The 27,132-nt window shown below is 40.1% G+C and overlaps 1 protein-coding gene across 3 annotated transcripts in view; it reads left to right on the top strand.

Annotated features, from left to right (window-relative positions):
• negr1 (neuronal growth regulator 1) overlaps window positions 1-27,132 on the top strand; it is a 158,846-nt gene that overhangs the window by 80,428 nt on the left and 51,286 nt on the right. For all 3 annotated transcript variants that reach the window (XM_053854641.1, XM_053854652.1, XM_053854630.1), the window contains exons 4-5: window positions 6,880-7,011; window positions 26,865-26,985. In XM_053854641.1, the coding sequence (XP_053710616.1) occupies window positions 6,880-7,011; window positions 26,865-26,985 (253 nt within the window). The remainder of the gene's footprint in view (window positions 1-6,879; window positions 7,012-26,864; window positions 26,986-27,132) is intronic.

The raw sequence follows: 27,132 nt of genomic DNA, 5'->3' as shown, positions 1-27,132 counted from the left end.
GGATACCATCTTGTGTCAGTAAAAATCCCTGCTCTTCCTTTGCTTTTGAAATATCTGGGTTAGCATGCAATATTTCTTGTCGGTCACATTTTAGTCTTACGTTCTGATTAAATATGAAATATTAAAATAAATAATATTAATAACAAAAAATAATAATACAAGTACAAATTTAAAAAACAAAAATAATAATAAACTACATTTATATCAAGTGATTATCCATCGATTTTATGTAACTGTATGTAACACGCAAGCTCTTTGTGGTTTATTTCTGTGAGAGCAAAGTTGAAGTCTTCTTGGATATGATGACAAATAACAACAAACAAAACCAATAATGAATAATTAAACATTTGGACCACAGATATTTGTAAGTGTCCAGGGTGTATTCAAGATTTTTAAATGTTGGTCAATCATTAATTTGATAAAAAAACAAGTTTCCCTGACCTCCCTGACCCAACTGTCTGATGGGAAATGAGTTGAACTAAAGTGTAGTCAAATCTCTTGCTTGTGTTCCCTGTTCATTTATGCTCATCATTCTGGCCTTTCCTTTCAGCAGGGATGTGTTTCAAGACCCCTTGGTCCCGATAAAAAAATAAAATAATAAATAAATGATGAATCATTCTCAATTCATCTTTTAAAATGCACAAAAAACTTTAACGTTAACGTTTACATAACATCGCTAAGGAGTGCAACATTATTTTTGCTTCTTCTTGACCCGAGTCAGTGCCACATTGGTGAAACCTGCATGTTGGAGTTGCCACCTGCTCTTCTTTCTCAAGAGTCTCATCAAGAAACAAAAAAAAAATAAATCCCATGTATAAATGATTACGCACTAAAATACATTCACAATGAAGACAAACACAATCACATCACATTTTTTTTTTTTTTGTCAGTATTGGACGCAAAAGTCCATTTTCCCAACGTCAATATATTATGCCATGGGAGTGAGGATTGGTCATTTTTTTATTTCTTCAGATTTGTACTTTTTTATTTACTTGGTTTCTTTTTGCTGAGCCTGGTGAGTGGTCTTAAGAGGGCACTTCTGAGTGAGAATTTGTTTTAGCGTCGAAAGCAGTGCTATAATATCATCACTGTTATGGTCAGATCTCTGTTTCTGTGGGTCCCTTTAGCTGCAGGCCTGGAGCAATAGCCTGGCTTGCCTACCGTGGTGTGACAGAATTAAAAACTAAGGATTATTACTACCAATCGCGCTCTTGTGAAAATGAGCTTTGTTGCCTTGTTTTTGTTGTCAGTAAAATTGCTTTGTAGGGTGCAAGAGGGAGCAGAAACATGATGTTTCATTCAAACCCAAGCTCACTCGATTTGCATATTGTTTTGGTTTGTATATGAAAAAAAAAATGCTTGTTTTGCCTCTTCGAGTGTTTTTTTTTAAATAAACATGAATTGTACTTTTTTAAATTATTACACCGATCAAAAAGTTTTGTGCCTGCTCTCCCATATCTCGAGGACTTTTAAAGCAAAAGGTTTCCAGCCAAGTTGGCAAATCTTTTGAAAACTTTTCAGGAACATTGGTGCAATCGAAGCAGGGAAAGCATCGTTCTCTGACAGTGAAGACGCTCATTGATGGAACTTAATTTTCCCTTCCATAATGTTGGTCTCTTTACATTGGTCTCTTGGCTTCTCAGGGACATTGTTTCAAAGTGTAGCTGCAAATGTGGATTTCTTTCATACAGTTTGGAGTGTCTTTTTATTGTGATTTTATGAATCAATCTAAATATTTCAATTTAATCCTCTGTTAAACAGTGATGTCCAGATGGGATGAAATAAGATGTAATGGCAGCTGAGGAAAGTAGTCTCTGCCTCGCCGTTGTTGGGGGCACTCAGTCAGAACTGTGTAAAACATCTACTAACTGATAAATGATTGAATATGAATATTTCATTTCCTATATGGAGTGGTCCCTTTAAATCCCTAAACACATTTTCTCTGCCAACCTCGATTGTTTTACAACGCTTTGTTAAAGTTATTCAATTCTCTTTCAAATTGGGGTCTTGGTCATGCCCAAATCAAATAAATGGACATTTGTGGTATAAAATTGAAGGGACAAGTCCAGCAGGGACTGAACGTACGAGCAAAACCCCCATGGAAATACAATAATGTATGTGAGCTTTTCAGTTAAGCTGAGCCTCGCTGAAATGTCTGGTCTGGTCTGGGTCACAAGTGTTAGGCAAGATTGTGGTGAAAAAGTAGAAGCACCGTCACAGCGCTCAGTGTATTTCTGTTTTTATTAAAACTAGTTTACGAAAAAGAGCCTGGGTTCCACTTTCACAGAACCCGCTTAAATCAGAGCCAGCACGCTGTCCAAAAATGATCTGTTTTTAAAGATTACATTTCGTGTGATCAAACATATTTAAATGAAGTGGAACTATGAACACATAACGCTTGATGGACTTGAACATGATGGTTATCGCCGTGTTGTTCACAGAAAAATATGAGTAAATGACAAAACTCCCCCCTTTGCTTCAATGTTTCGCTAAAGTTTCTTCATTGCCTGTGTTCCGTTCTGCTCCAGCAGCCTTCAGTTGTTTTACCTGTTGAACACTGTGTTTCAGTGTGGTTGAGTTTTCCCACTGTTATACAAAAATGAGAACTTGATTTGCTATTTCTACTCTCTGGAAACTGCTTCACCAACAGTAGCAGTTTGGTAAATGACATTGGACACACATGGGTCAGCAAGTTTGGTTTTCTATCCAAAGTAAACGGCACAACTGCACACAGAGGGCTTGATCATTTTCCATTACAGTGGACTTGGGAATTAAAGTGGTGTATAGGTCACCCGTGTTATTCACAGACTTACGGTGTGATTCTAATGTGCAGCAATTTTTGCACCAGCCACTGACCTGTTAAATGCCCTATCGATGTGCTATAAGTAATGTTGAGACCAAAAATTGCATTATGATAAAAGTACAGAACAAACACTGTAGCAAACCTGAAGTCATTTTATGGTGATTTGTATAATTGGTCATTTCACGCAGCACATGAGCTCAGCTAATGGCTTCACAAAAATCCATAACTGCTTTGCTTGCAATACTTTCTCATTCATTATCTCGCCACAGCATAAGTAAATAGACTCCAAAGAAATAATGAGATAATGGAAACCGTGCCCTTTTGTAATCGTATCAGACCACTGCTCATGTATATTTGGATTGTTAGACTTGTATGTATGGAGTCTTACTTACAGTCTATGTTACAAACATGTCTGTCTTCAACAGCATCATCGACATGCTGGTGTGAGCATTGGACTTGGCTGAAAAGCAGAGTTATTACATGTAATATACAATAATGGATGGTCTCAAACTGTAAATAAATTCATTAAGATGTAATATGGACGGAGACAATATAAGCAGCTTTACGAAACAGATGAAACCCTGATGGTCAATTAAGCAATCTAATTGTAATCTGAAACGTCTGCATCATTAAAATTCATTCTCTAATGAAAATAGATTGGTAACACGTTTCATTGAGAGGCGCACAATGCTGTGATGGATGAACTGAACAATAATGATAATAATGACTTTAACATATATATGAGAGTTCTCAGATAAATGTTAGAGGTACTACATAAATATGAAATCTATGAATATAAAAATTCATGTAAAAATGTTCCTTTTTCCAATAAATAATGTAATAAAATTACAGTTAGTTTTGGATGAAAAATGCTACTGATGTAATGATGGTTATCTTAACATCTCAAAGGCGTGTCCGAAAATATTAACCACTTCTTTGGTAAATTAAAATGATTAAAAACATGAAGGTTCTTTTTGAGTTAAATCCTACTCTGCTACTTTTAACGCCAACATTGTTGTCCATAATTTATTAAAGCTACATTTGTTGCTGTAATTATTGTCTGCTTTTATATACCAGCCGACTGTACAAGTGATCACTCGCGCAACTTTGAAGAGAAGAAAAAAAACATTCTTTAGAGGTTTTCAGTATGTGAACTCCTACACAGCCACACGCTTGCGCATTCCCTTATGCAATTATGCAAATTCATTTGTATCGCACAATTCATAAATGTGACTTTCCACAACGGAAAGCCACATTCATATACTGTAGACAAAAGATGACTTCATCAGGGCTTTGATCTTGCAGTGCAGAAGTGTGTGAACTACACTAAGTAACCAAGGACGCAAAGCGAATACATTGTGAATAACAGATCAGTCGTGAGGACCTGCAAGAAATATGTATGAATTTAACATGATGACTGTGATTCAACATTTGATATTATATAGAAGGTCAATTGATATCTGAGGGGGGTTATGCATCTGGGGGTTGCTGGACCTCGATGATGTCCCTGAATAAAAACAAAGTGAAAGTAGCTCTGCTGTAGTAGTACTACTGTAATTAATAAATAATAAATGAAATTTTATGATGATTGAAGGGCTTTTGCTCTGCATGTCTCCAGAGGTTTTCCATGTCACGAGCGAGGAAGATGGAGGAGTTGTGGGGTCTTGCAATTGTTGCCCTCGATTGGAGCAACCAAATTTAGATGAATATATGCTTTTTTGGTGCAGCTAATTGCGGAAAAAATGACTTCCAAAGCCCAATATCATCATCAGGTCTGAAGCATGAAAGTTGGTGTCTAGGCCAAAGAACCCTACTGTTAAGTGCACTGTAGTCTGACTGGCTGTGTTTCATATTTGATCTTAATATAAGAACTTTTCGACCGTGAAATGTTTATTTCTGGATTTGCACACTGTTGTGTTCCATTTCGAACAGGCAGATAACAGGATTGTGGAGCGTCGTGAATCTGTGACTTTTCTCCGGGCAGCTTCAATTCCTGTACATCCCAAATGGGGATTTTGTTCAGCTTCTTAGTAGCAAGTCAGACTAAAGAGTGGGATTTAGCCTTTTTAAGGTCTTGTTTCTGATCCTTTTTGTGTCAGAAGATGCTCTCCTAAATTGCTGTGTATGGCTGCACAAAAAAAAAAAAGTACTGACCTACTACAGTCCATTTTATTCTCATTTTATATAACATTTTGAAAGTCAACTAAATTTCAGTCGTACCTTATACAGGAAGACAAACAGAATTGTCATTAAAGTATTTAAATTCTATAAACTCCACTATTAAAGACTCATGTCTTGCAATTTTTTCTTGACTTGTGATTTGAGCCAAGTGAAGTGGAATGGTCTCATTAGCTCCCTATGTTTACTGAATTATTAATGTGGCCTGATTATTGTATTCCACCATACAGGCGTGAGGCAAAGTTTTGCATTTTCTATTAAAAAAAAAAAGATTGAGCAGATTTTGCACAGATGTAGTCCTATCTGAAAGTGTTGTCTACTGAATCCTCTGATACATTGCTGCAAACGTGATACATGATTCGATCCTCTCCAATGTCATTTGTGTCACCACGCAATACATGATTCATTTGTTCCACCACCTCATATATATCATTAATAAATTGTATGAACAATTTGGGTCCCAGAACTGAACATTGACACTCCCCATTCTATATATCTCTTTTAATATTATTATTATAATTATTATTATTGTTGTTGTTGTTGTTGTGGTTGTTGTTGCTGTTGTTGTTTGGAAAAGTTGAATTATCCCAAGATTGAAGCCTTTTTATAAATATATGGCTCACATTTGGACACACACATTATCACTGCTGGATCACATACTGCATGAATGTCTTGTGAGAATTCTATAGGGATGGGAATTTATGGGAATTATTTTCTCTGCAAATTATGCATATGGAGGCTACTATTATAAAGTCACTTATATTTATGATAATTACAGTTCTACAGTATAATTTCCAAACTTTACATGACGGAAATATAACTGGAGCATTCGTATGACTTTGACTGACATGACTTTGCTGTTTGAATTCACGTCCAGCGGCCATTGTCAAGTCTGCCAACTAAATCTTCTCCGCAGAAATCCAGGTTGCGTCGTCATCGCACAAAATAGTCCATCGGTGTTCGTGCTTTCCGAAAGAATTACAGGATTTTGAATCAAAACACCCAACCTTTGTGCTTAGACAATGAAATTTTACTGGTTTGCAGCATGGATAAAAACGGTTGCGTGTCAGTTTGATTTGTGTTGTTGTTCTTCATTTAAAATGCACTGGACAATGTAAAAAAAAAACTGTTTCTTCACGTCAAATCTGGATTAACTCCAAGCTGTAATCTCACTCCATTTCTTGAATTTTGTTTCACTTTAAAATAAAGCTCTTTGGGACTGATATTGAGGTTCCAGGTCAGCATGCAATGCATTAGTCTTTCACCGTTGTGTGTAATCTCGGTTATGTCTAAATGGTCCATTGTCCACACATTGCATCAATGAGAGGAGACCAAAAAAGTAAAATTTAATAAAAAAATAAAATAAGAAAAACAATCACTCATTTCACACTGAGGCCTCTCTCTCTCTCTCTCTCTGTGTCTATATATATATATATATATATATATATATATATATATATATATATATATATATATATATATATATATATATATATATATATATATATATATATATATATATATATATATATATATATATATATATATATATATATATATAGATGCCTCAGTGTGAAATGAGTGGTGTAACACATTGATGCGTGGATGGGTTATTCCGTTATTCAGTTGTTCAATAGTCGGTCAACTGGATCTGGCATCAGCACATGCCAATTTGGTGAGTCATGATCATTTCCCCGACATTCTCCTCATTATGCGCATGAGCCTGAATGTAATTCCTTTAGCTCACTTGCTTGTCTGATATTCTCAGTATACGATTAAAGGCTTTGAATCATTAAAATGCCTGAGAGACACTGCGGTAACTTAGCCGGGTCTAACTGTATAATTGTGTTCTTTGCAGACACAGGTTAAGTTCCTTCCTCCTTTATTTCTGTTTCCAGCTCGGAAGCACGACAGCGGGGAATATCTAAACATCACCGGAATCACCAGGGACCAGGCGGGAAACTACGAATGCATCGCCCAAAATGACATCTCTTCTCCCGACACCAAGACAGTTAAAGTCACAGTCAACTGTAAGTAAACTCAAACTGCTTCATCTTTTTCCTTTGTTTTTTTTGAATACGTCCCTGCTGACTTAGAAAGAGACAGGGTCAGTTGTTTGTCATGATGTCATGTGCTCTTCATGAGAGAGCAGCGCCAAAGTTGGAAAATAGTACAGAAAGCTTGTCTGCAGTTTTTGAATGTTTAATGTGAGAATTCCCTTTTTGATAATGCAACTGGGTGATTAATTCACGTGAAAGAAGGGTCCGACTGTTCAAAGCTCTGTTCCATTATGCAGGTAATGAGTCTTTCAAATGTGTGAGGGGACAGTAATGAGTGGCTGGAGTATTGGTGAATGATGGGGGGGCCTATAGCTGCCCTCATACCTGCTTTAAATATTTCAGGTGGCTTCGTCTATGCTCGGCAAATCTATTCTCTTAAAGGGTCCGTAACAGGGTTCTGGAATTATGGATAAATATGCAGTATGAAAATGTCTTATAGCATCTGCACAGTTGGTTCTATTGAATTTGAATGCTGAATTCGTAGAAAAACATTTCTGTGACACTGCAAATGCAGCGCCGATGAGTTCCTGTTATACACCTTGAAGAAGTCTATGTAAACAAGCTGGTCTATTTTCAGCCAAGAAATTTCAGCATGATGCGTGGTGGCTGTCTGTTCTTCTTCCCAAAACATGTACAGATCTTCATTACAATGTACAGGGGTTGGACAAAATAATGGAAAGGCCTTAAAGCTTTTTTAGCTTTACGGTGTTTCCATATTGTCCAACCCCTGTATGTAGCGAGAACATGGGACAAGTGGCAACCAACGCCGTCTTCAGTACTCTGCAGTGATCATTGTACCGTTGACTGTTTTGGAAAGGCATGAACTTGCTCCCCTTCCTCAAAAATTACTGACATGTCACTCATTTTTTTTCTGATCTTACAACTTCTTTCTCATCATCTTTCACATCAGATCTATATGTTCACAAATTTGGTTCCTCCTCGGCTGGCGGCGGTGTTTGATCAAGTAACTACAACTGAGCATTGTTCTTGTCTGCATAAGTTGTGCTTGTAACTATAAACTAAATTACATGACACAATGAACAGTATTTAGTTGCTGTTAATAACCAATGTCTCACTGTTTTTGGTCAACATCCAATTTAGAGTTAATATTTCAAAAAGATTTGTATGAGAGCATATCATAAATGCGTAGATTTTCTTTTGCGTTTCGTATGCATTCTATCGTACCAGAGATCCCCCCCCCCCAAAAAAAATCCTTTGCTTTAAAGCAAATTCAGTTATTGTTCTGTGACTGTCGACAAAGCATCCAAATGTCTTCATGTGTTCTGTAGTGTGCTGTATATTAACCAATATCGTTGTTATTGTTATTGATATGTTGCTGATGTGTTTCCAACCTGACATGGATTCTGAGAAATTCATTCATTCATTTTCTCCTAGTTGTTCCACGACAAGTGGCAGACACTCATATACACGAACGCGTGTGATTAAAATTGAATCACGCTTGAAAGTATGCGTATACATTTTTAACAATCTTAAACGCATGTGTTTCTTCTTACAGTCTGTTATATTATACATGCAGTGATGTCACAGTTTTAAGTTCCTTTGAGCAAGGAAGTCTAGAGTCTATTGTTTCTGCGTAATGTCTCGCACTAATGAAGTCGGGCCAGATGGAAATTAATAGACCGGTTACTTCCTGAGCAACAGAGTAGAAGACTCGGGGAATGAGGCGACATAACAAAGCAGATATCTGCAATGATTGATAAAGCTTGTCGCAGAAACATGACACATTTTTTGGATGGATTGAGCGGGAGGACTTTTCTCTGCCCTACAAGTCAGCCAGCACTTACTGTGCACTAGAGCAATACTTTGGTGGAAGTGTGCTCTATTCTGTCATGTGTTAAGTCAGTATTTACCCGCTGCCCTCAGTTATCTGCTGCTGACAGATCAACAGGGCCGTTCCCTCCACTGAGCAGTTGCCCGCCCGCTGTTATTGATCTGAACCGCAGAATTGTCCAAATATGCTTTGTTGTTCCCTTTATTGGTTTTGAGCGGTCATAATAAAACCTATGGAAGGAAAAAAATAAGTCGATAAACTAGCTTGACTGCTGCACTACAGATGTGCATTTGTCCTGTTTCATTTTCCGAAGGGTGCATATGGAAACACTTCTTCTCCGATGAGCGTTTCTCATCTACATTTCAGAAGTGTTTTCAACGTCTACCACAAAATAGTCCTTCAGCTTGACATTGATTTATAATAATTTGCCTGAAATCAAAGAGGCAAGTGAATATTTTGTTTCTTTTCCGTGTAGATATGTTTCCTTCTTCTGTCACAGCCATCCATCTGACAGCAGCTACCATGGACAATGTCACAAAGGGCCTGAAGCCAATCTCTGCTGACATTGGGCGCGAGTGAGAAGACGGGCTCCTTATTTAACTGTAGCGCTTTCTGCTATGCACTTGAGCCGTGTGAACCTTTTAAAGGGTCAAATGAATTGTATATGAAAAACATGAGCAAAATCCTATTCAGTCTCCACTCTGATACTGTACGAATAATAATAATCAGGTTTTGAAATGTAATTTATAAATCACAAATTAAATGTGTGCTTAAAAATGTTCCCTGTGAAAGAACGTTTAAATGCAATTCATCTGTTTAGTTGGACAGATTAATTATGTTGTCTTTAATGTCCCAACCTTTGTCTTTTGAATCTAAACTTTTGTGATCTGACAGCATAATAGAAAAGGGATTAGAATCATGAAAAAAAACCCCAAAAAACTTCACATTATGTTGGGCTGTGATCATTTGTGGGTCAACCGTTGCAGTGACTGGTGATGGTCAATGTTGCCACTGTTGTGGAAGTAATCTGATAGCACCCTCAAAAAATGACTTTACTGATTTATTGACAGTAAAAGTCACAAAGGTAGATCACAAGTTGGTTTGTTACAGTTGCCAACCATTCCACTCTGCATAAAAATGACTGCTTTAGCCAATACAGTTTAATAACTGTTAAACCTCAGCCTGAACAGTGTAGATATCATTCCCTCATGGAAGTCTTTCTAGTTCTAAAATGAAAACATGCTCATCGCTGGTTAAACAATGGGGTAACATAAATATGTGGTGGCTGTCAGTGCCAACAGCAGAATCAACAAGATGTTACCTTCAAGACAGTTATTTTACGAGACAAGAAGAACTGTAGACGACTAACTTCACCGAGAAACCATAACTTATGTTGAGCGTTGCTACATCCTCGTGGCTCGACCGGGATGTGGCAAGTGCGGCGTAAGTAAGAAAAAAAAATGCCAATAAAACAACTCACTTATTGCGACTCAGGAAATTCCACAAACTGACAGCAGCAGCTGCAACAGCCACACATGGATGCCACATAAGTGGGATCTGGGATCGACCTCAGCTGAGCTTAAGGGGATCTGTGCGCATCATCACACTAGGAAGTAGCCCAGTCACATTTGGAAAGGTTTTATCTTACCAAAAAAAGTATGTTTTGATACTGATTTTTGTACACTTTTTACCAGCCAATCATGTAATAGAGCGGGCAGAAGTGTGATTAGCTTGACAAATGTCGTCTTTTGTTGAAATGAATGTTTTATTTGAGGCAGAATTCTTCGTCCTTCACTCATTAAAAGCATGTTTTAATCCCATTGTAAGTGCTGGATGTGATCATCATTTATTTTTTTGATCAGCAGCCAAACACGTTCGGTCCGAATCACTGCTGTTAAACTGCCGGTAAAGCGGTCAAATCTCTGCTAAATGTTCTTCTCGGAATCTGGTCACAAGCATCGGTTGAAACAATTATAAATCCGAAACATCTTATGTATAAGAAAGTGTCCTTTGTACCAAAGCAAAAGGCTAATAAAAATGTGATGTGCAGCCGAGGACCATATTGTTAAGTTCATGCCATTGTGTGTGTTTTTTTTGTTTGTTTTTTTTTGCCCTTTGCAGATGTGTGGCACAATTGCTCACTTGCAAAGACAAATGTGCTGATTTCAAGTTGGCCATCACAGCTACTGAAATGGCAAGCAGGGGGCGTGAACCAGCTGGTCTCCACCCTCCGCTGCCTCCTCTGCACCATGGTGCAAATATCCCTCATTGAAGCGGACTGAGGAGAATTTTGATCAGCTTCCAATCTGCTATATCATTCATGCTCCGGTTTCACACATCATGCTATATTCACACAGCACCCGGGAGCACGGGAGGCATAAGGAGGGTCTGGAATGACAATTTGGCATTGGGGAAGATGAAGACATTAGCTGACATTGAAACTCAAACAAGAGTGGCTGATGAAGTGGAAGCCAGGAACGAAATCCACTGCAAATATTTTTCATTGTTCCACCATATATCCTTGTCTGAAATGTGTGTTTTTAATGAATAGTTTTCAATCATTCTACTGATGAAGAATTCCTGTGTTAGCTGGTGTCACTGTTTTATGTGATGATACACATAATGCTATCAGATACACTGCATGCTGGTTCATGAACCAAGCTCCATACTTGTTATTCAGACCTGCTTTGAGGCAAGTGTACGTAAATGTAGTGGGTTACTTGTTACTTTCACAAACTATGAAAAAGTTAGGTTCCCATACATGAATTGTGACTCTTGATTTTGAAGCTCTGGACGATCTCCCGACCTCTGCTTTGTATGGATGTGGCTTGATAAGAAGGATTTACTTCAGTTCTTTTTACAATCACCATACTGTAAGCTGTGTTTGGCCATGCTTCCACTAAGTCCCTGGACACATGGAAAAGCAAAACATTGGCTCCAGCATGCACTTTCTGTCTCACTGGAATACTGAACATGAATATTCCTCCTTAGAATCTTCCACTCATTCCCGTAATGGGTGGACAGGTTTATTGTCTATCACAGGGCATGCTACCACACTTCGAACAAATCGGAGTTCGAACAAAAATTTCGAGATTTTTTTGCTTCGGATTTCGAACGAAAATCCAGAACTCGAACGTCCCCGAAAAAAGCCAGAAAAAGGTGCGCGGACCGATCAGCTGACCCACGACGCGCTTTGTTATTGTGCATAACGCAGCCTCTGTATGCAGACGTGTCCCGTTAGCTACATTTACTGACTGTTTCTTCTTCATATTGAGGTGTAAAACCTTTCCTGTCTCCGCCCTGTACTGTGGTAGAGTGTCACAGGGGAGGTGCTCGCTCTCCACACCTCCGAGGCTGGAGCGCTCTCTCCAGGGTTTGATGTCCTGTTGTGGGCTGGAGCTGGGACAGGGATGAGGCGAGTCTGGGACAGAGCGTGACTTGGTTTATGACTTTGTCACAGCCAAACTGCACAGAAGCGCACATTCAGAGCTGGACACGCACCGGGCACCTCTTCACTTCTGGAGAGACGTCACTCACTCGGCAACCCCTCCCACATGCAGCGGCCACACACATAGAGGAACAGCGCACCTGCAGCAGACACTCTACATTCACTCCTACAAAAGCCTAGTTTAAGGCTTGGAACGCATGATTTCTTTTTCCATTTATTGTAATGGGAAAAATCGATTCAGATTTTGAACAAATCGCTTCTCGAATGGCTGTCTGGAACAGATTGTGGTCGAGGTGGCAGTGACCAATAATTTGTCATAAGTGATGCAATACAACATATATCTTCGACCACCGACTCTCTGACAGCTCACTGAGTAAAGCATTGTACTTATAACGCTAACTCTATTGTTGCGTGGAAAGGTAAAATACCTTTTTCGTTGAACTACATTGCATTTGATTATTTATGCAAATCGAAACTTTAATTGAGTGGATTTCTGTTTAGCTAATGAAAGCAGTTTAATGTCCAATAAGTGTCATAGTGCTGCTTAGTGAATTAATCATTAAAGCCTCCAATAAATCCAAATATAAGTGACTGATGCTGACATTTCACGGGTTAAGTGTCTAATTAAACACACGGCCAAATAACTTCAAAACAATTCCCCTTGTCTCCGCTAAGAGCATAGATGACCTCTCGGCTAATTGCAGATTAGAGTTACTCATTAAAACAAGCTAACCAGGCTAATGGAAACAGAAATGAGCTCCTATATGGAGCCTTCACTTGGCACCAAACCTGCCATTTGGCTTTTTTTTGATATGATGGATTAAGGGTTTTAGCAAGCGTGCGGCGATTTCCACGGTCACATTTAATAACCTCAGCTAAAGTTTCTCACAGGTTCAAATGACACCGATCAGATATTGCTAATTAAATTACTGGCCTGCTCGTGCCACTTGTCTTCATCCGTCCGATGATGGATGAATGTGGACGGAAATGCTTTTTATCGGCCTCTGTGGCAGTCATCCAGGAGGTCACCGTGGAACCAGATTGGCTGAGTTGCTGCGCTCGACAAAAGGATATTTCAGCTGTGATTTTACCTGATGAAATTTGATCTGTGACCCACTTTTCAGATTTACATATTCATCCCCACTGCAGGCAGAACTTCTCGTCGCACAGTGTGATTCAAAGGGATAAATATCACATCCATGCGACTGAGCTGGTGGGATGAAGGCGAGCAAAGCCACTGTGGAAAACCTCTGTCAGAGATGAAAAGGCTGGCTTCTGATTAATTAATCAAGCCAAGTTGACGGCACAGAGATAAAACAATAGCAGAAACACTGTAACCTATAAACCAAAAAAAAAAAAATAATCAAAGGTCTGTGGCTTTTCTTTTTAGTTTTAAACTGCCTTCTCGTAAAGTGGTTGTCATTTCTCCCACCTTCTTGAATGAGTGACACTTCAAAGTTGGAGTTGTCGTGGAGTTGGACACTTTGTCTGGAACATTTTTCCTGACAGGCCTAATCCTCTGAGGCCTCTGAGTTGTCTCATGCGCTATATTTCATTATTTGAATGACACCCAGTGCGCTTCTGGTCTACTTTGTCTGTGTTGTTATCAGACCATCCACAGATCTGTTCGCACTCTATCCAAGCAAACGGCACCACTGGATTGTGCACACGTGCAATGTGTGCTCATCCACCTCACTTTGGTTAATAGGAATTAGAGATGGGCTGATGAGGCTTCATGAAACAGTGTTCTCATGTATAGATACCACTAGATGGCACTCTCTGCTCTAAAATATTTGGCAACAACCAATGAACAACCATTTCAACCACAAGGCCACTGTTTCATGAAGCCTCATCAGCCCACCACCAGCAAGAGAGCATTGCCGGATCACTGTGTCACTTCATGGCTGAATTATAATCCAAAAATGCGACCCCCCCCACATCCATGTTGCTAGCTAGTCGCTCGTAACAAGCACTCAATGGTGTGCTCAAACTTACATCTTTATTCGGACCTGGGACTATATTGTGGCTCTTCATTCAGATTTGTTTTGTCTCAATGACAATTGACTGTATGTCAAATAAAACAAGAAACACATTTCACTTCTTATAAATATATGCAAAGTACATAGCCCAAATATAAATTATTGCTATGCCAGTTACCTCTAAAGTGGGAAGTCAAAGCTGAGAATTACGTCACGGTTGAGTGTTCAAGTTATCCAAGTCATAGAACAAGATAGGAAGCTTCATGGAAGCTATTCTCACAACTGCCTTGATGACATATAAGTAACTTCTAGCTTCTTGCAACAAGAATTCTTGCCAGAAGCAGAGGAGACACACATTTCAAAATGTGTTTCTTCCTTTTAGTTTATTTCTACTTCCTGTTCATGTCCTGGGAAGCCGTCTTACGGTAGGTTGTGGGAGTGGTGAAGATTCTCGGACTTGGTAATCCTACATCCGGTGACATAACTGTGGGTTGTATTTCCTTATTTAATTCCTTGTTCAGAGCACTTGCTTTTATTTGTTTGTTTTTAGTTTAGTGAGTGGTTCATTGGCGACTTATTATCCTCAATATATTGGCACATTAGGATGCATTACTATTTGTGTCCATTAATTTCCCACAGTGGATGGTCATCCTACCATTAAATGACTTTGGTCACCAGATCTGACCCTAGTACATGGTCACAGATTAGTACTGCATTTTACTGCCAATGTATAATACTGTGGCTTACATTTCTGGAGAGAGGACTTCCTCGAATTGGATTTGGATCCGATACTAAGTAGAGTTAAAGCCAGTACCCTCAAGCTGTTTGGATGTAAATCCATCTCTCGCCGACTCTCCAAAGCTCTCGTCTTGATTGCCTTCGCGGCACACGGGCCTTGACTAAATGGCTGAAGTCTTGATCTTTAGCATATTAAAGTTTCTCAATGATATTGCCTCTGAGCTACAGATGGAGACGATGACTTTCCGCTTGTTCTTTCAGTTCAACATGACTTTGAGAATGACTTCTGATACCGTATTGCTAAAAAATAAATGAATAAAAGTTCCCAATATATAACACCTGAGACTGTGTCTCTTGTTTGTCCTCTGCCATCAGCCACTCACACCCCGTGAATTACGCTAATAATTTTCTGATGTTCACAGTTTTGTGTTTCACAATTTAGATTGAGGCGTATAAGTATATAAAACGGTTTAATATGTGGTTAGGTAACTGCTGCACAACCTCAAGGAAGGTTCCTGGTACTTGGTTCATGAGTTGACTATTATAAAAAGACTTATTTTTTAGCAATCTAGCCCATGTTCTATCCAATCCTTGTTCCTTAACTGTGATGGGAGATCTCAGATCTCAGGTGTACTGTCTGAAGCCCTATGCAGTAGCTGGCAAGACTGGTCTAAATTTCCATCCAAAACCCCAGGTGCTCAACATCCTACTATCATTCATTAAATGACGGCTTGTCAACTCGCTCTTTGCTCTGTGCTGCTGTCAATGGTCAGATCTGGACTAGAAGAGGCGGCAACAATGATAACGACGAGTCCGGCCGCACCAGTACAGGGGTGAGGTGTAAAGGTCACTGGGAGAGTTGAAGACAGAGTTCTGCCTCTCCAAAACATCAATCACTCTTCAGTAAGCTGATGATTAAGATCAGTGAGTCAGTGGATTCATCATTTCAAGTCTCTCACTCCCTGGTCAAGTGCCCCTCGCTGATGGCGCCGCCATTAAAGAGCGGAAATTACTATAATTTAATATACCGTCAAGTCAGTCTGATTGGGAAGCATATTACTTCGTGCAAGTGAACAAGTGTTACTGAACTGTTCAAGCTCCGTCACTGCATGTAGCTCACAGCAGAGAGCGCTGAGCTAACATGTGTAACAGTGCATGTGGATGGACTCAGTGTTGCATTCAATAGGGAGCATTGAATATGGGAAAACTGTCAGGCCCTGATCACACTTTTAAAATGCATGTGAACAACCTAGTCTGGGCAACAAGGTGACGCAATGGTTAATCCTGCTGTCTCTCAGATTCTTGCTTTGAACCGAGCCGTGGACTTTACTGGGTAGAGTTTGCATGTTCTCCCTGAGCCTGCGTGGGTTTTCTCCGGTACCCCAATTTCCTCCCACAGTTCATGCTGATACGTAGCTCTAACATGCTCTCTAGTTTATTTGGACACTCTAAAATAGCCCCAAGGTGTGTGTGCCCTGCGATGGACTGGCACCATGCAACCTTGAACAGCACTTAGTGGTGGTTATGTACATCTTAGTCTGATGATGAAATTTGAATTCCTCTGAGTCGGGAAGAGCTACCTATACAATTCAGTGATTTAGCCTGCATGCAACAGTTTTGCCATCCAATAACATACAATAGAGAGGCCACATGTATAACCTGACTCTGTGGTGGCCCTGAGGTTTTTGTCCATGTCTGTGTTGAATACACAAACCCGATTAGCCATGTTGTGAATCGCGTTGACGCTGACTTGCAGATATGTTGAGTTTGGGCTTCAACCACCTTCACTCAGGATTTCATTGTTAGTTCTCAATAGGAGATTAGTGGATGCAATTTATTGGTTTGAGGACTTAGCAGTGACGTCACAGGACCATTAGTTATGTAGCTAATCCATTTGTTGTGGACACACTCACACACACAGTTTTTGTGCATCAACCATTTTTCAGTCTGAGACATCACATCAGTGGTGGAAGGAACCAGATTGCATTTATGCAGCTATTCTATCGTTCAAGCAATACCATCGATATAAATATATAAATATGACATTTTATTCAGAAGGTAGTGAGATCAGAAACTCTAATCATAAGATTACAGTAGGCACCATACAAAGCATCTTCAAGTAGTTGAAAAATACCCAAAATATCAGATAAATAAAATATCATTGAGCCCAAGCTAAAACTTATACTAAACAGAAATATGGCTTAACATTTCTTCGCATAACTCTTTCCAAACAGGTGGTGCCGTGGTGACAGTTACATGACTGCATAAATCCATATTACACAAGGCAAATCTGTAGACTGGAACATCCCTGGAGCTGAGCTGACCTGTGGAGACAGAGCTGGAGAGTTGGCTATTGTTATGCTCATGGGCAAAATGGAGCCCTTTAGTGTTATAAAAGAGCCTGTAATGCCATTGGTTTGATGTGACAGGGCTCGATCTTGGTAACGTCAAAGCTTCCCGTAAATTCTGTATTTGGTTCACTGGGCTGCAGGGCGTCATGGTAACTGTTCAGATTCAAGTCACCGTAACTCAGTTCATTGTTGAGAATGATGGCATCTCGCACCTAAGTGTTATAGTTCAACTCTTCAGTTGTTTCGGAAACATTGACACAGGCAGATCTATTTGGTCTTGCACGTTCACTGCATGGTCTGCGATCCACCAACTCCTCCTTGCTGATCGACCGGTAGATCGCAATGGCCTGATTGAGATCAGTCAAGACATTTTTTATTGATTTTCTCAAAGATCACGTCTTACACCCTCACTTAAATGTCAACCTAACCCAGAGCTTCGTACTCCAGCCTCACGATCCCTTTAGCAAGCTGTGTTTCTCACGTGAAAACAAACTGTTTTCACACCATCCTGCAATCTAAGCTGGTTATTTTTCTGCCCGTCCTCAGAGAAGGAGACCGAACACAATGTTCCCAGGCTACCCTGAATAGAAATCTTAATGAATTAATAAATCTTGGCGGGCGAGTCGCTCCTGACTGACAAACTACCAGGACAATGAAGCCTGCAGATGGCAGCGGGGAAGTGCCTCTGTGTGTAAGCTGATAAGTCATGCACTGATGAGTTCATTTCTTAATTGCCATAAAAACTCATTTTCAAATCTGGCTGAAGAGGTAGGGATATTAATTGATCTTTTAATTAAAAACGCTGCATTATCTGGGCTGTCTTGGAAAACAATAGCTTGTCTCTAAATAAATCATATTCAGCCTTGACATGCATCATTTATAGTCACGGAAGTGCTTCAGGACTCAGCGGAGTTGTTTCTCGAAGGTGAGCCCAGCATTCGTTTTACAGTGGAAGCCAAGTTGCTCCAATTATAATCCTAGCTGTTAGGGTTCTTTTCTGCGACCAGAGTTATACTCATCCTGCGGGTAGGAAAGCACTGCACGATGTGGACACATTAGAATTTCTGATAGGCCCTGGACTTGTCATTTGTCAGTGCCTCATAACAGCCATTTTTCAGCTGCATCTGTGCTATTTCTGGACCCTACCCCTCACACCCCATCTGGTGTAGACACCGTGACTTCAGGCATGATTTACAGCACCACCACTGCATTCTCTGGACACTAAATTACCTGGATTATTGGGCCTGCATGATTTTCAGTGCGCTACTTTGCATCACCCTCCCAGCCCTGATGGCGTGTTTCTCACTGTACGGTGATGTAGGACATGCCACTGTGTTGAAAATGGAAATATTGGATATGGGTAGGTTTTATGAGTGAGGGCTGTTTTACACAGTACTGGCTGCCAGAAGGTTGAAGGATTTGGACTGTTTGTTTAAATGTGGGACTTATTTCCGCAGATAAATTAGAGCTTAGAGGTTAATGTGAGAAAATCCATTTTATTGTTAAGCAGAACACACGGTCACAGTCAACTCACCACCGATGTCTTGTCTCTTTAATATGTCTTTTGAGCTGAAACTCATGATCTTAGATGAGATTAGAGATAAAACTTCCTCTTCCTAGTTCCTCCTGATTAGTCATGTAGCATACACCCTTACTGGTGAACAAGACTCCTCAGACTCCACCTCAAAATGACTCACCGTGTACTTACCACTGATGTCCTGCTGTGAACCGTGTCTTACCTGTTAGAGAGGCAGGTCTTTATCCCTGCTGTCCCCCACTGAGAATCCAGCAGACAGATGAAGCTGACTGAACTGTTTCATCAGAGAAAAGCGGTGGTGGGATCCTCTGGTCAAGTGCAAACACATGTATTTGGTAGTACATTTTGCATGTTTTGATGGCCTGTGGCGGCTGGTCAGCAGAAGGCCCCAATAATAATAATGTATTTTATTTATGATATAGCAATATTGGCAGCATGGTCGCCTGCCTCTCACCCAATGACTGCTGGGATAGGCTCCAGCTCTCCCTGCAACCCTTAACAGGACTCTGCGCTGGTTAACTGACAATGTATGTATGTATGTATGTATGCACATAGCAACATTTTGAACAATATGGAGCCAGATAAATTTTGCTTAGACAATGAGTTGTTCCATCCATCAGTGTTTCGTATCATTGATGTGTACACCGTAGGGCACAAAAATATTTTCCGCTGACGCTCCACATGCACAATAGCTACTCTTCAGTGCATTAAACAAGACCATGTTCAAGACCTATTTCCACAACTGGATAGGATTAACACATCACCACCTTTCTGCCACAATGCCGAGTCTCACGACTCAATCATGCTATGAGTGTGGGCATGATTGACAGGTCGAGTCGCGGGAGCTGGGGACGAAATAAAAAATAACGCATTATTAATCATATAGACGTCTTTGTTGAAACGGTGTGTAAATGTGCAGCATACTTTCGTCGGAACCCACAGACCATCGATCTGGACTACTGTAGACACCAAGTTTTCTGAGAACTCAAAATAAATATGTTTTATGTTCAATGTTTTTATTTTTTTATTTTAAGTTTTTAGTTTTATTAGTTAAGTTTATTTAGTTTTGACAAAATATTTTTTTTTTTTTCTAATTCACAGAGAACTTCCAACAAAAATTTATATTTAGTATCAATTTATACACATTAGGAACATGAATTTGGAGTAATAACAGTGTAAGAATGAATAAGTGCTGTTTAGCTGTTGTTTGTGACAGTAGTAGTCACAAAATGCTGCATTTAAATAAAGATTTTTTTTATTGATGAGAGAAATAATTCGATCCAAACAAAGGTGACCCTGTGTGGAACTGGACAACTTGTAGAAACATAACTGGTTTATCAGACCTTGGTTCAGTTTCTGTACACCCAAGCCACACCTGTTCTCAATCTAGAAATGACTTCAGTTGGACCGGCCTGATCGGCCTGAACGTCTTCCATAAGCCATTTGGGATGGGGACACAAGCTTGGGGACACTTCAAGCAGTGTACCAGAGTGGGAGCCATTATCCACAAATGGCAAACCTTCCCAGGAGAGGCCGACCAAATTGACCCCAAAAATGAAGCGATGACTCCATTCAAGAGGTTGCAGAAAGTCCCACAACAACATCCCTCGGACTGCTGGCCTCACTGGGTCAAGGTCATTGTTCATTGTTCAACACTCCATCATAACAAAGACACTTGGCAAACTTGGCCTTGCAAGGTATAAACCACTGCTGTGGTAAAATAATATTATGGCTGAAACCGTCTTTATGATTTAAAAAAAAAAATGGGAAAATACTCGACAAACCGACCAGGTGTGTGATGCATTACATAGGTATAAAAGTAATCCAGCATTTCAGAAAAGAGCAAAATATGATGAGGGTAATGTGATGCTCTGGGGCTGCTTCAGGACCTGGAAGACTCCCTATGGAGTCATGATCCTGGCTGTCCACCAAAAGTATCCAGAAGGAGAAAGTCTGTTTTCGTGACCTTAAGCTGAAGCTTACTTGGGTAGTGCTGAATGAAGACTTCTGACTTAAGAAAAGCAAAATGAAAGGTTTGTGTGAGTGGCCTAGTCAAAGTCATGACATATAAAGGAGGTCCATGCTCCAAGACCCTCCAACGTGGCCGAATTACAGCAATTCTCCACAGCTGCAAAGACTCATTGCAAGTGATTACAAACCCTTCATTACAGTTGTTGCTGCCAAGGGTTGTGCAACTGGTTATTAGATTTAGGGCGCCATCACTTTTTCACACAGGGTCACAGTTTGGATTTTCTCTTTCACCCATGATGATAGTAACCTTCATTTTAAAGCTGTTTCATATTTTGGTTAATCTGATGATCTAAAACATGTAAGAGAAGAGAAAAAAGAAGTTATCAGTGTTACATTTTTTCAATGTATTTAAGTATCAATGTTAAAGGCAGCTAGTTTATGAATTTCAGCCAGAATGGGTTGAGAGTTTGGACTAGCTAAAGAAGCAAAAGGAAAATAATTCATAGCATTACTTATGAAGCTAGCAGTCGGTAGGTGACAGACGGCGGCTCTGGCTGTGAGCTTACAGGTATCGACTAACCTGCCTGGGCCGCCAGGTCTACTGTCCTCGTAGCTGTGCAGAGAGACAGGCAGGTCACCCCGGCGCTTTCAGAGCCTTCAGATAATCAATGGCCCTGCTCAATGACACCAATGGAGGATTACAAGGATTCACTAAGCCTCTGGTTGGCGACTTGTACACCATTGATTTTGTCATACTTGTTATAAGCTTATATTTCTGCCATTGGGCGTTATTATATTCTTCTTTCCCCCGAGTCCCTGTGTTTCCTGTAATGGGTGCTTTTCTTATTTCAGGGTAGTCCATTTGGGAGGGAGGTGTTACGAGTCAATCGGAAGCTGCAGACATTCATTCTTCCATTTTCACTATAGCATTGTCTCTTTGGTCATTCGAACATTCCTGCTGCCAACGGCACTGACAGCCATTCCGACTGGTGCACCCTGCTAGTCAGTGTCCGACCTGCTAGTCGGTGTCCGACCTGCTAGTCGGTGTCCGACCTGCTAGTCGGTGTCCGACTAGCAGGGAGTGACAATTTGTTTCTACGTAGATTGGCATGAAGCACAGCATGGGGTGGTAACCCCAGCCCCCCTAAAACTCTGGAGATGCCTTTACTTCTTGTCCATTTGTAATAAGTTATAAAAAACTGCCACGTCATTTGCAGAACATCATTCAAAATGATTTATCCTGCCTTCAGTTGGAGCGGTCAATCTGCACAATCCTGCTGCATCAGTGGCTGAAATGGAAACATGTTTGCTGAACTGGAGGCATGTGCAGTAGGTGCAGAATATGCGATATGTGCATGTCTTCAGAGCAGCATGATGTCATGTTGGAAGTTTTCATTTTCACTTTTATTTTAAATAGAGGCCAAATATTATTATTATTATCATTATTATCATTATTATTATTGTTGTTGTTGTTGATGTTGTTGTTGTTGTTATTATTGTTGTTATTAGTATTATATAAACAATAATAATAATAAATCAGAGCGCTTTATACGCTTCAATTTTCCAATTTGATTAAACAACATTTTTTATATTACAGTGTGTATTCTCTCAATATTTTTAATCAATGTAAAGACTATTATTTACATTTATTTTTTATTTATTTTCAATAAGTACAAGGAGCTGTTAATGTGCAGTAACAAGGTACTTTCTGTCACTAAACTATTAGTTTGTTTTATTGCGTGCGAGCCTCCCTCGTATAGAGACCTCTACTGAGACGCAGCAGAAGAGCGGAGCTGGATCTGGGTTAAATTATTTACATCAGAATAATTATAGGGCAGATCTAAACCCCAAGGCGACTTCCTATCACCGATGGTGTTAATTCTACGACCTCAGAGGAGAGATACTGAGGATGTCCGTATAAGTTAGGATGAGGATGTCTTATTTAGGTGTACTGCATTGACTGTTCTTGTGAGAATGGTTTTGAACTCACCTGTATCCTACTGACGTATCACATTCGTTGTATGGCGATTAGAAGCCGTAAATGGCTTTTTTTCCTTGCTATGAATGAGTATAAGAAGCAAGAAGACAAAAAGTCAAAGTGCCCTTCCCAGGTATAGACAGTTTTTGCCAGGAACCTAAGTTAATATTGGCCCATTGTGCTATTGTCTTTGACACCCCTGATGATTGATTCGACTAGTTTCAGACCTCATCTCAACCTAAGACCATCTGGCTGCAGTCCAGCCAAAGCTGGATCAATTCCAACTTTGTAGAAGAAAGAAGTGTCCTTTTTACCCCATTAGTAAGTGGATCTGCTTTATGCAAAGCGCTAAAGTGCACTGTAACAGAAAACCATTGCTTGAGCAATAGGCTGTAGGTATAAGTCTAACTATAAGTCTGCAAGCTGGTGTCTAAAAGATCTATATGCTGTAAAGAGCATGTCAACTCATTCCCTCTGGCAGGACACCAAACACTCTCTTCAGTGACAGGTGAACTGAGAATAAAGTCATAACAACAATCCTTTACTAACTCACTTCATCCTGGAGCAAAATAGCTGCATAACTGGCACAGATACGTAAAGACGGAATATCAACACAGACCAGTCATGTGAGGGGGCTTATTAAGATGCAGAAGTAGGTTGGTGGAAGGGCATTCATCATCGCCGAGTGCAGTCACACTCTTCTGCATGATCCTGCACCACATGTGCAAATGATGGCATGTATCTTGCTCACATTCTCATGATCTGTTGCATACTAACTCATCCATCTGGGTGGACTCTCACAGGTGAGAAGTGGGACGAGGTGTGCTTCTATTCATCTTCTGTGTTGTTGATATGAATATATGTGATTTACTTTCATTACGCCGTATGAGGGCACAGAAATGGGAGATACGCTTTCATGAAGCCAATGTTTTGATTACAGCAGATCTGTTGTGTGTGCCACACTAGAATACAGTCTACTGAAAGGAAGAAAAGACGGCTCAGATAAATATGAGCAGAGTCAAAGCACGGCTGCCAGTGTAGCACTTGATGTGCATTTAAAACTAGCCATAAATGAAATTGTATTCAATAGTATGGACAAATACAAATAACGGTAAGTTAGTTCTTTGGCTGTGGTGTAACAAGGTTACTGCATTTGCAGCTGCTCCACACGACGGCGGTCTTTTATTAACATCCCCAAATGCAATTGAAAGAAAAGGCTTTCAGGAGCGCGGCCAAGCACTTCCACTGGATGCACAGCTCCGGTCCTGAGTGACAGGTCGTTCTTCAAGGCTTATTGTCAGGAATATAAATAGTTCACATCACACTCTCAGACATGGCCGAGCAATTTACTGCTGGGAAGCAGGACCGACCCTAAGTGGGTGAGCAGCCTCCCTGTTATATCATATGCTTTTAATCAGAATGAGGAATGTCTCAGTCACGCTGGCCTTTTATTGCAGCGTGGATATCTTTTGGGGTTATTGGGCAGGGAATGGTAACAGAACACAGGTGCCTACTGTATGCTGACTTCTTCACCATGGTCCAGAAGAGGACAAATCATAAACTTTGATCTTACTTACATCATGTTCATGTACTTAATACTAGTATGCGTATATCATAACTAAAATATCTGCAGAACTGAACTTAACATTGCTCCATTTCTAAATCCAACTAGTGTCATCTGACCTTATACTTACTTATACTTATACTTATACAATCCAAGTTTGGTTGCCCATCCCTGTGTGGCGAGTAATCTTACATAGTGACTTCTAGTAAGTGGGTTGAGTTGGTAAATGAGCGATAGAGAATTCATTTCATACCATATAGTAAAATATGCATGTTGTTGGACTAAAATGTTTTATGAACAAAAAGCAGATTCAATTGAAAGGTGTGCCATGTCATGTAAAAACTGTCTGTTTCAACTGTGATAGACTGGAATAAGTGAGACAGAGTGAGCGAGGAATAAATGAGACAGACAACTACAAGAAAATCAGGTGTTTCGTAAGGTTATCAAAAAATAAATAAAACATTCAATGCAGGTATAAATGGCTACAGTAGTTAGTTCAAGAATAGTAAGAATAATAAGACGAAGAAGAAGAATTGAGTGAGAAATATCAAGATTTGACTTTGGGCTTGATATCATCACTTTCCATTGTTTCACTTTCTGTGTCAATCCGTTCAGCTCAGAACATTATTGATGACCATGAACCCTACAATATTTTACGTCAGCCAGAACACATTTTTTCGGTTCATCTTTTCAATAGAGTGGCTCAATCATTCTTTACACCTGCTGTACTAAACAAGGGGATATGTATTTTATGCGTACTTAATGGCTCGATCATCGCTATTCTTCAAGAGTGTATTATCGCTAATAGTGTGACTACAAGCTGAGTAAATACATGACGCACAAAAGACCCAGTTCTTTAGAAAGTGTCGCCCTGTAAAGCTGCCTTCATGACAGCGGCAAAGAGATTTGCAGCACATTTCCCTACTTGAAAGGAGCATTATTTTGCATTCGCAAAACCTGCCCTGTCTATTCAGTCTTTGAACTTCCATTAAGCCATTTATCACCATGCAGTTCATTTAATTTCCCACACGCTCTGGATGCATGCCCTTCCACAACCAGCTTTACCGTGATGAGGGAAAGAACCGACACCTCTTTTGTGGCTGATATTACAATGCACTGGGTGACTGAAGATGACATGCAAGTTGCAGTCATTATGTATTGCCTCATCTGAGAATTCATCCAGGCTCTTGCTTGTGATTTTATTGATTTATTTGTTTGTATTTTAATTTCTTTCTTTGCACATATATTTGGAGTTTCACTATTTGGAGTTTCGCTGTTTTTTAACACCATGATCAATATTTCATCTCTGTGTTTTTGTAGTTTTGAGTATCCTGCATTACCACATATCATATGAATGAACTTACCGCCATAACATCTGGACAAGGACATGCGCCAACAGTGTAAACAAGTCCTCACGTTTTCATAATCGTCCTTTACAAAATGGAATTTTTGTCAAGGTGGTTCACAAGTCGTACTAGATTTATTTCCTCTCCTACGCACGCTGCTCACAAAATACCGAAGACCGCAGACAAATGACTAAGGTCTCTGAGGTTTTGCCTTTTACTTTTTGGGGCTTCAGTACTGGACTTTTGTCTATTTCTTTATGTTTCTCCATTCATTTTTCGGTGACTTCCAAAGTATGATGACCATTTTGGTGACTTTAAGGAGGGCGGATGGGTGTGTCCCAACCATTATTCACTCATCCCATTCTTTGAAGGGGTCATGCTATCCCCGTGTATCTGAATGATACCGCGCCACACAAAGCAACCCCCTCTTCTTTCCTTCCATGGTTTCTCCCTGCTGCTCAGTCTGGTTGTTCATGGATGCAGCTATTTTGGCCATCATTCAAGTGCCCACGCTTTGTACCCATCTAGTCTGGTCTCTTTGGGGACTGTGGGCATCTACAGCTGGCTGTTGTGAGGAGAACAATTCAAGTGCACAATTGAGACGTGAGGTTCACTCAGTAGAATCTTAAAGTGGTTGGAGAAAAAGGAAGGTTTTGGGAATAAACAAAGCATTGGTATAAAAACTTGGCTACGGGATCCTATTCCAAAGTGGTGAAATCTGAATTGATGAAATATTTACTCAATGTCATAAACCTCATTTTATTAAACTGACGAGCCCGTCTCTTCAGTATAGTTTGAGGACAGTACTGTGAAGTGTCAAATAATAATGTCTGAGGCAATAGTGTAATATATAAGATGGAAACATTTCTCTCAGCTCATGTTCCGTGTTCCATGTTTTGCTTTCCTTATGCATCAGTGAGCTCTACTACCCATGCATCTGTCAGTATGCCACTGCTTTTTCTCCATGCGTTTTATGAGATGCCTGCTGCTGCTTTCCACCTTGAAGCTGCAATTTATACCCTGATATAGATCATTCTAGCAGATTGGTAATTCAAGAGTGTATTGTCTCTAATGTATGGATAATGTCAAAATATGTCTGAATATTTCTTCTGCTTGCAGTCGCTCCAGCTATCCACGAGATGAAGAGCCATTCCATCGGTCTGGGACGTACCGCTATGCTCAGGTGTGAAGCTGCTGCTGTGCCATCTCCAACGTTCGAGTGGTTCAAGGGAGAAAAACGGTGAGTTGTTGATTGTGGGATGATGTCAGAAAGATGATTTTGTCTTGACTGCAGTAAGCTCGATGCTTGACCAGTAACTCCTCTGCCGGTGTGCACAGTCCACAAAGAGTGAGACATTTTGAAGTGATGTGTGACCTCAGATGGTGA

This window comes from Synchiropus splendidus, chromosome 1 (genome assembly GCF_027744825.2).
Source record: "Synchiropus splendidus isolate RoL2022-P1 chromosome 1, RoL_Sspl_1.0, whole genome shotgun sequence".
In the NCBI taxonomy this organism is placed as follows: domain Eukaryota; kingdom Metazoa; phylum Chordata; class Actinopteri; order Syngnathiformes; family Callionymidae; genus Synchiropus; species Synchiropus splendidus.
The sequence above is the reverse complement of the archived record's forward strand: the minus strand, read 5'-3'. Positions and strand labels throughout refer to the sequence as shown.